The sequence below is a fragment of the Xiphophorus maculatus genome, chromosome 14 (genome assembly GCF_002775205.1).
Source record: "Xiphophorus maculatus strain JP 163 A chromosome 14, X_maculatus-5.0-male, whole genome shotgun sequence".
Lineage (NCBI taxonomy): Eukaryota > Metazoa > Chordata > Actinopteri > Cyprinodontiformes > Poeciliidae > Xiphophorus > Xiphophorus maculatus.
Genome location: NC_036456.1, coordinates 20,946,895 through 20,962,091, shown reverse-complemented (window position 1 = coordinate 20,962,091; position 15,197 = coordinate 20,946,895). Strand labels below are relative to the sequence as shown.

Genomic DNA, 15,197 nt, shown 5'->3' with positions numbered 1-15,197 from the left:
TCGTGGATGATGAGAAACGTTGATGTCGCTGTAAGTGATACTTTCCTCTCCAACGTCTTGATTTCCTAAAATAAAATAAATTATAAATTACACTAGTTCTTTTTAGATAAAACTAGTTTAGTTTGTTAATGTTAAACTTTATTTAACTAATGAATATTGGATAAACAAATGTTTGCTTCACCTTCAGGTTTTCTCTGAAGACGTCGTTTCACCAGCAGAACCAGTAGAACCAGTAGAACCAGCAGGAAAACCACAACAATCACAGATGATAGAGGGATGAAGAGACCAGACTGGGAGGAAGGTGGAGAGGATGGAGAGGATGGAGGACCAGAACTGGTTGATGGTTTCTCTAAAATAAAGTTTTTTATTAAATAATTGCCAAACAATTTCTTTTGAAAACCAAAGTTTAACAATATTTTCAATCCTCTGACCTCTGACCTTTGACAGAGATCCTGCTGGATGGAGACTCTCCATGACCTTTGACATTACATTTATAGAGGCCTTCATCAGAGCTGGAAACATGGAGGAGGGTCATGTGACCTGATGGTCCATCACCAATGAAGGAGCCATCTTTATAGAAAGCAGCTGGGAGGTTGTGGGTTGGATTCTTTGCTCTGCAGCTCAGAGTGACGTCATCTCCCTCCATCACAGGGAGGACAGGACTCTGCAGGATCACTGATCCACCTCAACACAGAGACAAACTACAGCATTTCATCCATTTCCACACAGCTTCAGCAACACTAACTCCACAGTCTGATCTTACCAGAGACAGAGAGCTGGATGCTGCTGCTGCTGCTGGAGGATCCAGACATGGACTCACACCAGTACAGACCAGTATCATGTGGATACAAGGTTCTGATGCTGCAGGTAGAACCAGCTGAACTACCAAATCCCTCATCTCCACATCTCTTCCTGGTTCCTTCGGTTGTGTTTCTCCTCACAGTCCATCCATCAGATCTGTTTTCATCCTCACATATCAGAGACACAGATTCATCTTCAAAGAACTGAGATCTGCTGGGATTCACAGTCAGACGAACTGGGAGGACTGGAAAGATACAATTATTATGATTTCAGTTATTAATAATAATAAATAACATTATATTCAGTAATTAAACAAATGAACTTTTTCCACTATTTTTAAATTCAGATGTAACCTTTAATCCAAACTACATCTCTGAATATTAAAAATCATTTTAATGTAACATAAATTTCCCAACCTGGATCTGTTGAGCAGCTCAGCAAGAAGATCAGAACTAGAGAGAAATAAAAAGATGTTTATTAGAAATTAAAGCTCTGAAACTGTGTAATTCAGACTATTTTTATTTTTAAAAGCTTTACTTTAGTATTGACCTGCTTTTATTTCTAACATTATAACTGATTGTTTTGTTCAGTTGTTTATTGAAACAGCTGATTCACTAAATTCATCTCCTGGCCCTTTATTAGACACCAGATCCATTTTATACACAGAAACATAAAGTCCACAGTAATTCTATTATCAGATGATCATTTAGTCAAATGTTTCCAGTGTCAGTCAGACAGAGAGAAATGCTGATCCAGCAGAAAGAGACTAAAACTGCTCTACTTACAGATCAGACAGTGAGATGTGCCTTCCATTGTTCTTCTCAGTGATCTGACCTGACGATGTTTCACTGAAGCTGAGAAGCTGAAGCTGAGCCCGCCTTCTTCCTGCTGCTAGTCCGTCTGCTGCTCTATGGAGACACTGAGAGAGGAGGGGCTGCAGGTTACTGACACTTTCATCACTCATGGTTCCTTCACAAACTTCACTTTTCTTCCACTCTAATAGACCAAAGCAGTGTTTCTGCTGCTCAGGCCTCCTGACCAGCATGTTGGACATTTAGTGTCTCTGTCCACAACAGCTGGTTCTAATGACTGCAGAAGCTCCTCTGAAGCAGAATCAGGCAGTAGCCTGATCATCAGCCACTGATTCAGTTCAGCTCTGTGACAGAAGGGGAACATAAAACCTGCAGGACAAAAGGACCTGAGGACCCAAATGACAGAAACACTGAATGAATCTGGACTAAAGGAACATGGAGGAGCTTCAGCTGGCAAACTGAGTCTTTTAGTGTCAGTTGGTCACAAGGCTTTTATTAACATTAGTTTGTCAGCAGAGTTTGGGTCGGACATTTGTTGACGGTCCCTGAGTGAAGCTCCAGCATTGAGGAGAGCAGGGTTAGAGTTATGATTTATGTCTTTCCTCCATGTTCCTTTAGTCCAGATTCATTCAGTGTTTCTGTCATTTGGGTCCTCAGGTCCTTTTGTCCTGCAGGTTTTATGTTCCCCTTCTGTCACAGAGCTGAACTGAATCAGTGGCTGATGATCAGGCTACTGCCTGATTCTGCTGCAGAGGAGCTTCTGCAGTCATTAGAACCAGCTGTTGTGGACAGAGACACTAAATGTCCAACATGCTGGTCAGGAGGCCTGAGCAGCAGAAACACTGCTTTGGTCTATTAGAGTGGAAGAAAAGTGAAGTTTGTGAAGGAACCATGAGTGATGAAAGTGTCAGTAACCTGCAGCCCCTCCTCTCTCAGTGTCTCCATAGAGCAGCAGACGGACTAGCAGCAGGAAGAAGGCGGGCTCAGCTTCAGCTTCTCAGCTTCAGTGAAACATCGTCAGGTCAGATCACTGAGAAGAACAATGGAAGGCACATCTCACTGTCTGATCTGTAAGTAGAGCAGTTTTAGTCTCTTTCTGCTGGATCAGCATTTCTCTCTGTCTGACTGACACTGGAAACATTTGACTAAATGATCATCTGATAATAGAATTACTGTGGACTTTATGTTTCTGTGTATAAAATGGATCTGGTGTCTAATAAAGGGCCAGGAGATGAATTTAGTGAATCAGCTGTTTCAATAAACAACTGAACAAAACAATCAGTTATAATGTTAGAAATAAAAGCAGGTCAATACTAAAGTAAAGCTTTTAAAAATAAAAATAGTCTGAATTACACAGTTTCAGAGCTTTAATTTCTAATAAACATCTTTTTATTTCTCTCTAGTTCTGATCTTCTTGCTGAGCTGCTCAACAGATCCAGGTTGGGAAATTTATGTTACATTAAAATGATTTTTAATATTCAGAGATGTAGTTTGGATTAAAGGTTACATCTGAATTTATAAATAGTGGAAAAAAGTTCATTTGTTTAATTACTGAATATAATGTTATTTATTATTATTAATAACTGAAATCATAATAATTGTATCTTTCCAGTCCTCCCAGTTCCTCTGACTGTGATTCCCAGCAGATCTCAGTTCTTTGAAGATGAATCTGTGTCTCTGATATGTGAGGATGGATGGACTGTGAGGAGAAACACAACCGAAGGAACCAGGAAGAGATGTGGAGATGAGGGATTTGGTAGTTCAGCTGGTTCTACCTGCAGCATCACCTCCTTGTATCCACATGATACTGGTCTGTACTGGTGTGAGTCCATGTCTGGATCCTCCAGCAGCAGCAGCAGCATCCAGCTCTCTGTCTCTGGTAAGATCAGACTGTGGAGTTAGTGTTGCTGAAGCTGTGTGGAAATGGATGAAATGCTGTAGTTTGTCTCTGTGTTGAGGTGGATCAGTGATCCTGCAGAGTCCTGTCCTCCCTGTGATGGAGGGAGATGACGTCACTCTGAGCTGCAGAGCAAAGAATCCAACCCACAACCTCCCAGCTGCTTTCTATAAAGATGGCTCCTTCATTGGTGATGGACCATCAGGTCACATGACCCTCCTCCATGTTTCCAGCTCTGATGAAGGCCTCTATAAATGTAACATCAGCCGTCATGGAGAGTCTCCATCCAGCAGGATCTCTGTCAAAGGTCAGAGGTCAGGAGGCCTGAAAATATTGTTAAACTTTGGTTTTCAAACGAAATTGTTTGGGAATTATTTAATAAATTATTCTATTTTAGAAAACCCATCAACCACTTCGTGTCCTCCATCCTCTTATTCACCACCATCATCATCATCATCATCATCATCACCATCATCATCACCATCATCATCATCATCTTCCTCTCCATTGAATCCCTTTATGATTCTAAGATGGGGGATCGTTGTGGTTTTGCTGCCGACTCTGGTTCTGCTGTTGAGACGACATTTTCAGAGGAAATATGGTGAGAAGAAACTTTAATTATTAGTTCTCTGTTTCATTAACCAAATATTGACTCACTGGTTGGCTATGTTGATCTTGTCAATGATTAATTGATCAAGTTATACTAGTATAACCTCTGCTGCTCTTTAGCTGCTGTTTCTTCTGGTAAATGTTGCTACGTTTCATTTTCTCTGTTCTGCAGTTTGAGTTATTTTGACTCTAATAAACTCTCTGGTCGTTCAGCTTCCTGTTCATAAGATTTAATAAATGTGGAGCAGATAAATAAATTTAACAACTTTAATCTCATTTCTCCTACTAGAATTTAACATTTTTTATTCTGTAAGTTGCTGTTTCCACTCAAATGTCTTTCTAAATAAAGTCAAATTCATTAATATAATGCATTTCAGTAACATGGAGGTTCAAAATGTTTTACATAATAAAAACATAATAATATCACCACCAGTGATGGAATAGTTACTTTGAAAAAGTAACTTTAATCAGATTACTGATTACTCCATGAAAAAGTAACTAAGTTACATTAAAAGTAACTTTTTTAGTTACTTTCAGCAGCTGCTAACAACAACGCTGTGAAAATGACATTGATCTTTGCCAATATTTAATTGTAAGTTATTTTATTTTATAACATCAACAATGTGTCTCCACTGATAAGGTTGAACTGAATTGGAGATTGTTTAATAGTTACAGCAGTACAAAAATAACTTTAGTAATTTGTGCATATAAATGTCATTGCCCACGTGAGCGTTGAAGAGCAGGAAGAGCAGTGTGGTTCTGGTTCTGGTCGTGGAACGCTGGACCAGCTCTACACCCTCGGCAGGGTCCTGGAGGGTTCTGGGAGTTCGTCCAACCGGTCTACAGGTGTTTTGTGGACTTGGAGAAGGTGTTCGACCGTGTCCCTCGGGGAGCCCTGTGGGGGGTTCTCCGGGAGTATGGGGTACCGGACCCTTTGATACGGGCTGTCAGGTCCCTGTATGACCGGTGCCAGAGTCTGGTCCGCATTGCCGGCAGTAAGTCGGGCTCGTTTCCGGTGAGAGTTGGACTCCGCCAGGGCTGCCCTTTGTCACCGATTCTGTTCATCACTTTCATGGACAGAATCTCTAGAACAGCCAAGGTGTCGATGGATCCGGTTTGGTGGCCTTAGGATCACATCTCTGCTTTTTGCAGACGATGTGGTCCTTCTGGCTTCATCAGGTCGTGATCTGCAGCTCTCGCTGGAGCGGTTCGCAGCCGAGTGTGAAGCGGCCGGGATGGAGATCAGTGCCTCCAAATCCGAGGCCATGGTCTTGAGCCGGAAAAGGGTAGAGTTCCTTCTCCGGGTCAGGGGGGGTGTCCTGCCCCAAGTGGAGGAGTTCAAGTATCTCGGGATCTTGTTCACGAATGAGGGAAGAAGGGAGCGGGAGATCGACAGGCGGATTGGCGCAGCGTCTGCTGTCAAGCGGGCGCTGTACCGGTCCGTCGTGGTGAAGAGAGAGCTGAGCCAAAAAGCGAAGCTCTCAATTTACCGGTCGATCTACGTTTCCACCCTCATCTATGGTCATGAGCTTTGGGTCATGACCGAAAGAACGAGATCGCGGATACAAGCGGCCGAAATGGGTTTTCTCCGTAGGGTGGCTGGGCTCTCTCTTAGAGATAGGGTGAGAAGCTCAGTCATCCGGGAGGGACTCAGAGTAGAGCCGCTGCTCCTTCACATTGAGAGGAGCCAGTTGAGGGGCATCTGGTCAGGATGCCTCCTGGACGCCTCCCTGGTGAGGAGTTCAGGTCCCACCAGGAGGAGGGGAAAACCGGGACACGCTGGAGGGACGATGTTCCTCTGCTGGCCTGGGAACGACTTGGGATTCCCCTGGAAGAGCTGGAAGAAGAGGCTGGGAGGGAAGTCTGGGCCTCCCTTCTGAAGCTGCTACCCCCTCAACCCGACCCCGGATAAGCGGAAGAAGATGGATGGATGGATGGATGGATGGATGGATGGATGGATGGATGGATGGATGGATGATTGGATGGATGGATGGATGGATGGATGGATGGATGGATGGATGGATGGATGGATGGATGGATGGATGGATGATTGGATGGATGGATGGATGGATGGATGGATGGATGGATGGATGGATGGATGGATGGATGGATGATTGGATGGATGGATGGATGGATGGATGTTTGGATGGATGGATGTATGTACAGTATGTTCCACTGTTGTCTGGAAAACTATAAATAGAGCCCAATAAAGCTCAGAGGGTTTAACTCATTGCTTCAGTTCTGATCTGCATGTTTTAGATGAACCTCGATTCCAGAACAGCTGATCCAAATGATGGCAGTTCCTTCTGCAGCCACCAGGTCCTGCAGGACCTGATAATAACCCGAGATTCAGTCCAGGTGTGACAGAAAGGAAACATCTAAAACATGCAGGACAGGCGGGCCGGATTCTGCTGACTCGGTCCCACGGTGAGGGAGGAACTTTAGGACCCAGAGGTTTAGTCCGGCACCGGGCCAACCCGATAAAATTAGAGAGAAGATTTTTCTGCAGCCGAACCGTTGATCTGACTGGGGGAGAGGAGGGAACCGGGTGGTGTAGAACTGGGTGGTGTAGAACTGGGTGGTGTAGAACTGGGTGATGTGGAATAGAATAGAATAGAATAGAATAGAATTCAACTTTATTATCATTGCACTGTCACAAGTACAAGCAACGAGATGTAGTTTGCATCTACCCAGCTGTGCTCTACGAGATATAAATATTTATTTACAGATGTACAAGACTATGTATGTATGGACTATAAGGGGTTATAGCAAGAGATATAGATATTGTGTATAAATATAAATATGGGAGCTATATGCACAGATTATACAGATTATACAAGAATGTTAGGGAATGGATTATAGATAAATAATGGCAGATAAAATTTACAGGTTGTATGTGTGTGTGAAGAAAACAGTCTGTGATGTGTGTGTGTGGATAGTCCATGTGTTATTGTTGTATGAGAGGATAGGGGAGTACAGTCCTTATAGTTTATGTTTTATGTCAGGAGGCGTTCAAAAGCGTGACAGCTGTGGGAAAGAAGCTGTTCCGGTGCCTGGTGGTTCTGGTCCGTAGGCTTCTGTAGCGCCTCCCAGAGGGCAGGAGGGAAAAGAGTGTGTGTGCTGGGTGAGTGGAGTCCTTTGTGATTTTCCCGGCCCTTTTCAAACACCGCTTCCTGTAGATGTCCTTGATGGCAGGGAGCGGTGCCCCGGCGATATACTGGGCAGTTTTCACCACCCTCTGCAGCGCCTGCCGGTCGGAGACAGAGCAGTTCCCGTACCAAGCTGTAATACAGTTGGTGAGGATGCTCTCAATGGTGCAGCGGTAGAAGTTCGTGAGGATCTCTGAGGACAGGTGGTTCTTCCTCAGGGTCCTCATGAAGAAGAGCTGCTGATGCGCCTTCTTAATGAGTTTGGAGCAGCTGGTCGTCCAAGTCAGGTCCTCGGAGATGTGGACTCCCAGGAACTTAAAGGTGTCCACACGCTCCACCACTGTCCCCTTAATGTGGATGGGTGGATGTGGGTCAGCGTTCCTCCTGAAGTCCACGATAAGCTCCTTGGTCTTCTCGGTGTTCAGCTGCAGGTTGTTTTTGTCGCACCACTCAGCCAGACGGTCTACCTCCTCCCTGTAAGCGGCCTCGTCGTTATCTCTGATGAGGCCGATCACCGTGGTGTCGTCTGCGAACTTGATGATGGCGTTAGAGCCATGGACAGGTCTGCAATCGTAGGTGAAGAGGGAGTAGAGGAAGGGACTCATCACACAGCCTTGTGGCACTCCGGTGTTTATGAAGATGGTGGATGAGAAGTGGTTGTCCAGCCGGACATGTTGAGGTCGACTGGTCAGGAAGTCGAGCAACCAGTTACACATGAGTGGACTGATGCCGAGGTCTGTGAGTTTGGTAATGAGTTGTGATGGGATGACAGTGTTGAATGCTGAGCTAAAATCTAAGAACAGCAGTCTGGCGTAAGTGTTCTTACTGTCCAGGTGAGAAAGGACAGAGTGCAGCGCTATAGAGACTGCATCCTCTGTGCTCCTGTTCTGCCTGTATGCAAATTGGTGGGGGTCTAGTGTGGGGGGGAGACAGGATCTGAGGTGTGCTAGGACCAGCCGCTCCAAGCACTTGGTAATGATGGGGGTAAGGGCTACCGGGCGGTAGTCATTGAGTCTGGTTGGGATTCTTGGGGAACCAGGTGGTGTAGAACTGGTTAATGTAGAACCGGGTGGTGTAGAACCGGGTGGTGTAGAACTGGGTGATGCCGGGTGGTGTAGAACTGGTTAATGTAGAACTGGTTAATGTAGAACTGGGTGGTGTAGAACTGGGTGGTGTAGAACCAGGTGATGCAGAACTGGGTGATGTCGGGTGGTGTCTCTATCCTCCTGGTTCTAGTCAGAACCCCAGCAGCAGCGTTCTGGACTGTTGTGTTGTCAATCATACCTGTGAAGACGCTGCTGCAGGAATCAAAGCCTGGATGAGTTTCTCTGATCCGAGACTTTAGTCTCTGGTTCTGGAAATGTTCTGCAGCTGCTAGAAGAACCACTGTGGAACCGGCTTTATGGACCTGTTCAGAACATTATAGCTGGTTTAACTCTTTGGGATTGAATAATACAGAATGCTAAATATTTATTGATCTGATTTGTTGGAACAACAACAAAAAGTACTGAACTCCAGACAATTAGAGTTCAATTTACTTAGATTAGTTTGGAGATCAGCAACGGCTAAACGGTTTAGGGTTTACAGAAAAAGCTCCAACCACAGTAAGACACATATGAACGTAAATAAAGAATACAGTGAATTATAAATACAATTTTTATATGAACAGTTTTTACCTTCAACAAGATCATTAAATAATTTTTAGCTTCTCCAAACCATCGATAGAAATAACAAACCAATACTTCAGATTTTCTGAGCCTTTAGTTCAGAAATGTTTCTGTGAATGTAAACACAGTTCTAGTGGTTCTAGTCATGAATTTCTACCTTTAAGGTGTTTAATGTCTGATTACAGTGAAGTTGAGGGAACTGATGCCTGCAGTTCTTTCAGTCTAATAGTTCTTCAGTTCATTAGGAGGAGTTTTGTTAGATCAGCTGTTGCTGGGAAGATTCGGTTCTGTTCCATGTTTCTCAGTTGGTGGATAATTCATCTCTCTGGTTCCTTATAGATGTTCATGTTTCTTCGTGAATCTCTTTGCATCAGGAAACATTATTTGTGTAACATGGAAGGAAATTTTGTGACTTATTTTCATCAGATTGTCTTTATCTGTGTTGCCCTTTTTAAAATGAAGGACATTAAAAACCTGTTTGCAGTTCAGTTTTCACAGATTCACAAACTTTTCTATAGAAAAAACTTGAATTATTCTCTGATTGTTTTCTAGAGCATTGGTAAAATATCATAAAGCTAAAATACTTAATACTTGTTCATGTTTGCAAAATCTAGAAGCATTTTCATTGTCCTTGCTGCTGATTGGCTGAACCAACAGCAGAGATCAGGCTGACTGTAGACATTAGCTTCTCTGCTAGCGCTGCACAAACCAGATAATCACCCAGAAACATGTAGCCGTCTTCTCTTCTGCAGGACAACTCAAACTTTGAAAGTTATTTTTCTACCAACTCTGATGTGAAGGGAAACTTTCTCTGGTTTCTGCCAGCAGCTCAGACTGGTTGGGCCTCTCTGTGGTCTGGTCTTACTGGTTTCTTGTTGTTTTCTGCTCTGTGGTGAAAAGTTTCATCTCTAAATGGTTAAGAATCTTGTGGTCTGCTTCTAGTTTCAGCTAAATTTCCATGACGTCTTTAGTGACTCGCTGCAAAGGTGTTGAGTTAAAAAACCTGCAAACTTTCTGCTGCTTATCAAGATCTTTTAAATAAAACATTTAAACATAATGTTTGTTTCGTTTTGCAGCGACCGACCGAGTGAAGACAAATAATGTTTGATATGGACAGAAAATCATCAGAGATCCAGAACCAGAGGTAAAACTCTCTAAGTTTATGAATATAAAGACTGTTTTGTTTTTCTTGCTTTAAATTCGGTGATAAAATGTTTCACTGACCAGATTTACTCAGTTCTGCTCTGAATCAAACTGTGATTTACATAATATTTTCTTCAGCACAAATATTAATACTTTTTCTTTCATAAATCTAATAAGTCAGATTTATATAATCATTATTTATGATGGACTGGTGAACACTGCAAAAATATTTTCCCTAAATAAATACATGTTCAGGTAACATAATTATCCAAGTGTCAGTAATATGCTGGTCATCACTGAGGTCCAACAGAACCAGAACCAGCTCTGTGGTCCTTCCACAGTCTGTGTTTATATGTATGTCATTGAATACTTTGACTAGGCCAGTCTCAGTGCTGTGGTAACCATGGAAACCAGACTGAAAGCCGTCAGCGGTTGTTGAAGTTTTGCAGTATTTTGCTGATGAATGTCAGGTTGGAGATTCGACTCGTTGGTGGAAATAAAACTGGAGTTTGATGCAGAGATGAGATGAAGAGCTGGAGCTTCTTAAAGAGACAGAGACCCATTTCAGGTCATCAGATCCAGGATGAATTTATATATTCATCATTTTCATAACTGTAACATAGATTGTGTTCTAAAACAACAGCATGTGTGTAGAATATAAATAATATCTCACCTTTAACAGCTTCTTGCTCCATAAATATTGTTCAGAAAACAGTTTGCAGTGACATCAGAGAGACTCTGATTGGTTGGAACCAAAATCTAAACTGTGATGTAACAGGAAGCTGCAGCTCTGATGTGTCACTGGGTGATGAGATCATGAACTGGACCTGGTACCAGAGGATGATGAACTGGACCTGGTACCAGAGGATGATGAACTGGACCTGGTACCAGAGGATGATAAACTGGGCCTGGTACCAGAGGATGATAAACTGGACCTGGTACCAGAGGATGATGAACTGGACCTGGTACCAGAGGATGATAAACTGGACCTGGTACCAGAGGACGATAAGCTGGGCCTGGTACCAGAGGACGATAAACTGGACCTGGCACCAGAGGATAATGAACTGGACCTGGTACCAGAGTTTTAGGCCGTTCAGAGGCAGACGGAGCCATCAGACTCTGGAAGTGGTTTATTACTTTATACTTTAAAACAAAGAAACTCTTTTATCCAGGAGATTTCAGGATTTCGCTTCAAATAAATTATAATTTTTATTATTATTTTTTGAGTATTTTGGATTTTAAGGTTCCTCTTTGTGTTTTATTTTATTAACTGTTTCATTTCTGTCCCTGTAAAATCTGTTAGAAATTATCACTAGAACTAAATCTGCTTTTAAATTTAAGCTTCTTAAAGTTCAGAAGTAACAAAAACCTGATCTTGAGCGATTTCTTTAAAGAATCATTTCAGCTGCTTTCATGTTTTCATTTTAGATTTTTTCTGTCACTGAAATAAAACATTTTTATTCCTTCAGCTGCATTTATAACCATTAATTTACCAGGAAATTCCTGGAGATAAAATGTGTTTTTTGATGGAGACGCAGCATAAAAATGTAGATCAAACTGATTGAATGAGTTTGAAATGTTTCTGTGGTTCCAGATGTTCCTCCAGGACCAGATGTTCTCTGATCCTCCGGTTCCTTCAGTCTCATCCTGACGACCAGCTGACAGGTTTTAACTCTCCTAACATCAGAGATTATCTTTAATTCATGCTTCTAGTCATACTTTACTAACAATAAGTTCTTCCTCAAGCTTTTGTCTGCAAAAAAAACATTTTTTTCTTAAAAACTTTTTTATTTGATTTTGTTTTTCTCGCAGCTCTTTGTGTTTTCTTTTTAAATTCAATAATGCAAAGTTGAATATTTTAGTTTTATCCTTTGACTAACCAGAAATTAAACTATTTAATTTTATGAAGAAAATAAACTTCAGATCTGAGGAGTTAAAAGAAAAAATAAAACCTGTTTGTGTGGAATAAGATTTGTCATTTTTGTTTTGTTTTTAACAATGTAAAAATAAAAAGCAGCTAATATTCTTTTCATATTTTTAGTTCTGTGTGTTTAGCGCTGATCTTTAATAAACTCATTATGAATCTCCCTCAGTATTTTTCTTTATAGATGTTAAAGACTTTTGTTTCGTTTGTCTTGATAAAGGCTGATAGGACAAACACAAGTTATATATTAAAAAAATTAAAAATGCCTGAGGCTACATTTGAAAAAAAAGATAAATGGATCTAAAATGTCATTTTTAAAAGAAACTATTTATTTTGTGACTTTATGGACCAAAAATCCGTTTTCTTTCCCTCGACCCTTAGAAGAAAACAATTGTTTAAAAATCATCATGATCTCTGAAGAAAATAAAAACCAAATATCTTTCTATTCCACCCCCACAAAAAACTTGAGATATTAATTTCATAATTATGTATAAAGTTTTCCCTATCAATACTTTCTGCAAAAGAAATTCAAAATATTGATTCTTTCATTTTGTGACTGAGATTTTGAGACAAACTTTTTTTCAATTGTAACTTCATTAATGTTTTTAGGGTATCTTAAAGTAACGCAGTTATTTAATAGAGTTTAATACTTGAGTGACATGCTGGTCCACACTCCAGACCAGTTGGTGGCGGTAGTGCACCATCTTCGTTGTTTCCCAACCGCCAATAAACATCACAGAAGAAGAAGAGGAGCAAGAGGAGGAGGATACAAGACTTAGACTTAGACTTAGACTGACTTTATTGTCATTTTGCATGCACAGGGTGAATACAGAACGAAATTTCGTTGCATACGGCTCAGAACAATGTTTTAAGCTTCCAATGTTGTGAGGTTACTCCAGAATAAAATAAAATACAGTATAAATATAAATATAGAATATAGAGTGCAGTAATGACAGTAAAATATAAGTTATTTAGCTCTGTACATGTGCAAGTACAAGTGCATGTACAAGGGCGTGTCGTGGAAAATAAAACTATTTCCAATCACTGTTCAGGTGAAATCACTCAGTCAGGTTTATTCATATATTGATCAGAATACAGAGACAATCAGTGATGAAGCAGGTCTGGATGAAAAGCAGTGTTGTATAAAGTACTGAAATCTCAGAGTCAAGTAAAAGTATAAGTACCTCTCCAAAATACGACTTTGGTAAAAGTCCAAGTCACTGACTGAAATGTTACTTGAGTTAAAGTCTTAAAGTATCTGAAACTTCTTGTACTTAAGTATGGAAATTACTGTAAAAATGGATGTACTCAAGTAATGTAATGAAAAGTACAAGTAAAAAGTAAAACAAGGCAAATGCAGTTTGAATGACATTTTTTATATTTTGGTAAACTTGTCAAATACACTTAAAATAATGTACACAACCAAGTGCAGGCAAAATTAAACCTGCTAATAGATATACCTGCAGGCATCATTTAGTTAAGAAAATTAGGTGCTTTACCTATAGCACAAGGTTAACTTAACCTGCTTTACAACTGATTATTATTCGTTAAATTTAGTCTAAATTGCTATCGCTATGGCTTCTGCCCCCCTTGAACAGAGGAGTCTAGGTAGCCTGCTACAGTCAACATTAAGCCTAAGCTAAATACACCACGTATGGAACTGAAACAATGCCAAACAAAGTTCATTTATGGTCAACGTTTCACAATACAGTAGTGTCTAGTGACCAAGCTATAGTTACTGAAACAGGAGGATTATAACCATTTCATAAGAAGTTACCTCGATGTGTTTCTTCAAGTTGGACGGGGAGTTTTTGTAAGATAGAATTTCCACATCTTCGGGCAGGAATAACATACACTGCATGCGGTACGACGAATCTTTAACACCCACGAAAGAGTGTATTGTGTTTAAATAAGGCCATGGGCTCTCATCACCAGCTGGTGGTTCCCCTGGAGCCGTGTCCGACGTAGTTGCAGTCGTTGTGGTCTCCTTCTCCTCCTCCATGTGGCTGCTGCTGATTGCCAGACTTGCTTTGTGTTTAATGGGAGAAGCGAAACAGGTGTATCCTATTGGTGGTGATGAACAAGCCCAGGCAAGCAGGCTACGGACTTTGTTCGGTAGCCTGCTTGCTACTTGCTAATCAGTAGGTGGGATCAAAACACTTCGTTTCTCTCTCTCGCTTTTTTGTAACGAGTAACTAAACCACACATTGAAAATGTATCGGAGTAAAAGTACGCAATTAAGTTCGGAAATATAGTGAAGTAAAAGTGAAAGTCATCAAAAATTTTCATACTCGAGGAAAGTATGAAGTACTCCAAAATATACTTAAGTAAAGTAGTGAAGTATTTTTACTTCGTTACTATACAACACTGGTGAAAAGCTGCCAGGCAGAGAAACACATGAGTTTTATACCAAAGATAAAAAATAAAACAAAGGAGAGACAGTCTGGTTCTGATGCAGCTGCAGAAAACAACTTCCAACCTTCTACATGGAACCAAATAGTTCTTTTGGTGAGAGTTCACAATCATTCATATAACATGACTAGCAGATGTTACCTTGTAGTCATTTTTCCACCACAGTGTGAGTGTTGGGACAGGGCCGCCCTCTCCTACTGGTCACTGAAGGCCCAACATGGCTCCTCATGGCAATCAACTCTTTGTCAAATCAACTATTTGTCAAAGTTACTTGAGGATGAACCAAATATTTTAGCTGCCTGAAATAACCTGTTCCCCTGTTCTACTGTCCTTGGAGGGAAAGGGCTCAAATATTTGGTTCCTCCCAAGTAACTTTGGCAAATAAAGAGCAAATGTTACCAAACGCTCAATGATTATGTGATAGTATGTTTGACCCACCAAAATTAGAAACTAGACATTTCTTTAATCCAGTAATCTGTCATGTTTAACATTAGGATGGGATTTTCCAGAGAGCCACACTCATCTTTTCAGTAAGTCTTAATGTTTTTGTGCCCTGTTATCAGCCAGGTAACAGTCCTTCAATCCACTTACATTAGCAATAAAAAAATATTAATACACTCAGTGTGTTGGAAAACAGGCTTCAGTGACAGAAGTAGAGAAATACTGAGAATTTTTTTGTTTTTTGAAGCAACAAAAAGCAGCATAAGAAGACCTCCACACAAGACCTCGTTTATTTATTAGCTGCCGATTAAAGTTACAACCTTGACATGATTATATGAGCCG

General features: G+C 41.0%; 1 protein-coding gene and 2 long non-coding RNA genes across 3 annotated transcripts; 1 reads left to right on the top strand and 2 right to left on the bottom strand.

Moving 5' to 3' along the window:
• Window positions 1-275: 275 nt before the first annotated feature.
• LOC111611103 (Fc receptor-like A) lies at window positions 276-873 on the bottom strand (the record flags this gene model as incomplete). Its single annotated transcript, XM_023346752.1, has 3 exons — window positions 764-873; window positions 439-684; window positions 276-349 (listed from the first exon to the last, which is right to left on the bottom strand). Coding segments are annotated over exons 1-3 (369 nt in total), but the record flags the coding sequence as incomplete, so codon positions are not given.
• Window positions 874-995: 122 nt separating this feature from the next.
• LOC111610942 lies at window positions 996-1,679 on the bottom strand. The gene is made up of 3 exons (XR_002753825.1): window positions 1,587-1,679; window positions 1,218-1,253; window positions 996-1,045 (listed from the first exon to the last, which is right to left on the bottom strand). It is a non-coding gene; the product is annotated as an uncharacterized LOC111610942 (long non-coding RNA).
• A 1,729-nt stretch (window positions 1,680-3,408) lies between these two features.
• Window positions 3,409-3,824, top strand: LOC111610938. The gene is made up of 2 exons (XR_002753819.1): window positions 3,409-3,492; window positions 3,572-3,824. It is a non-coding gene; the product is annotated as an uncharacterized LOC111610938 (long non-coding RNA).
• Window positions 3,825-15,197: the final 11,373 nt, after the last annotated feature.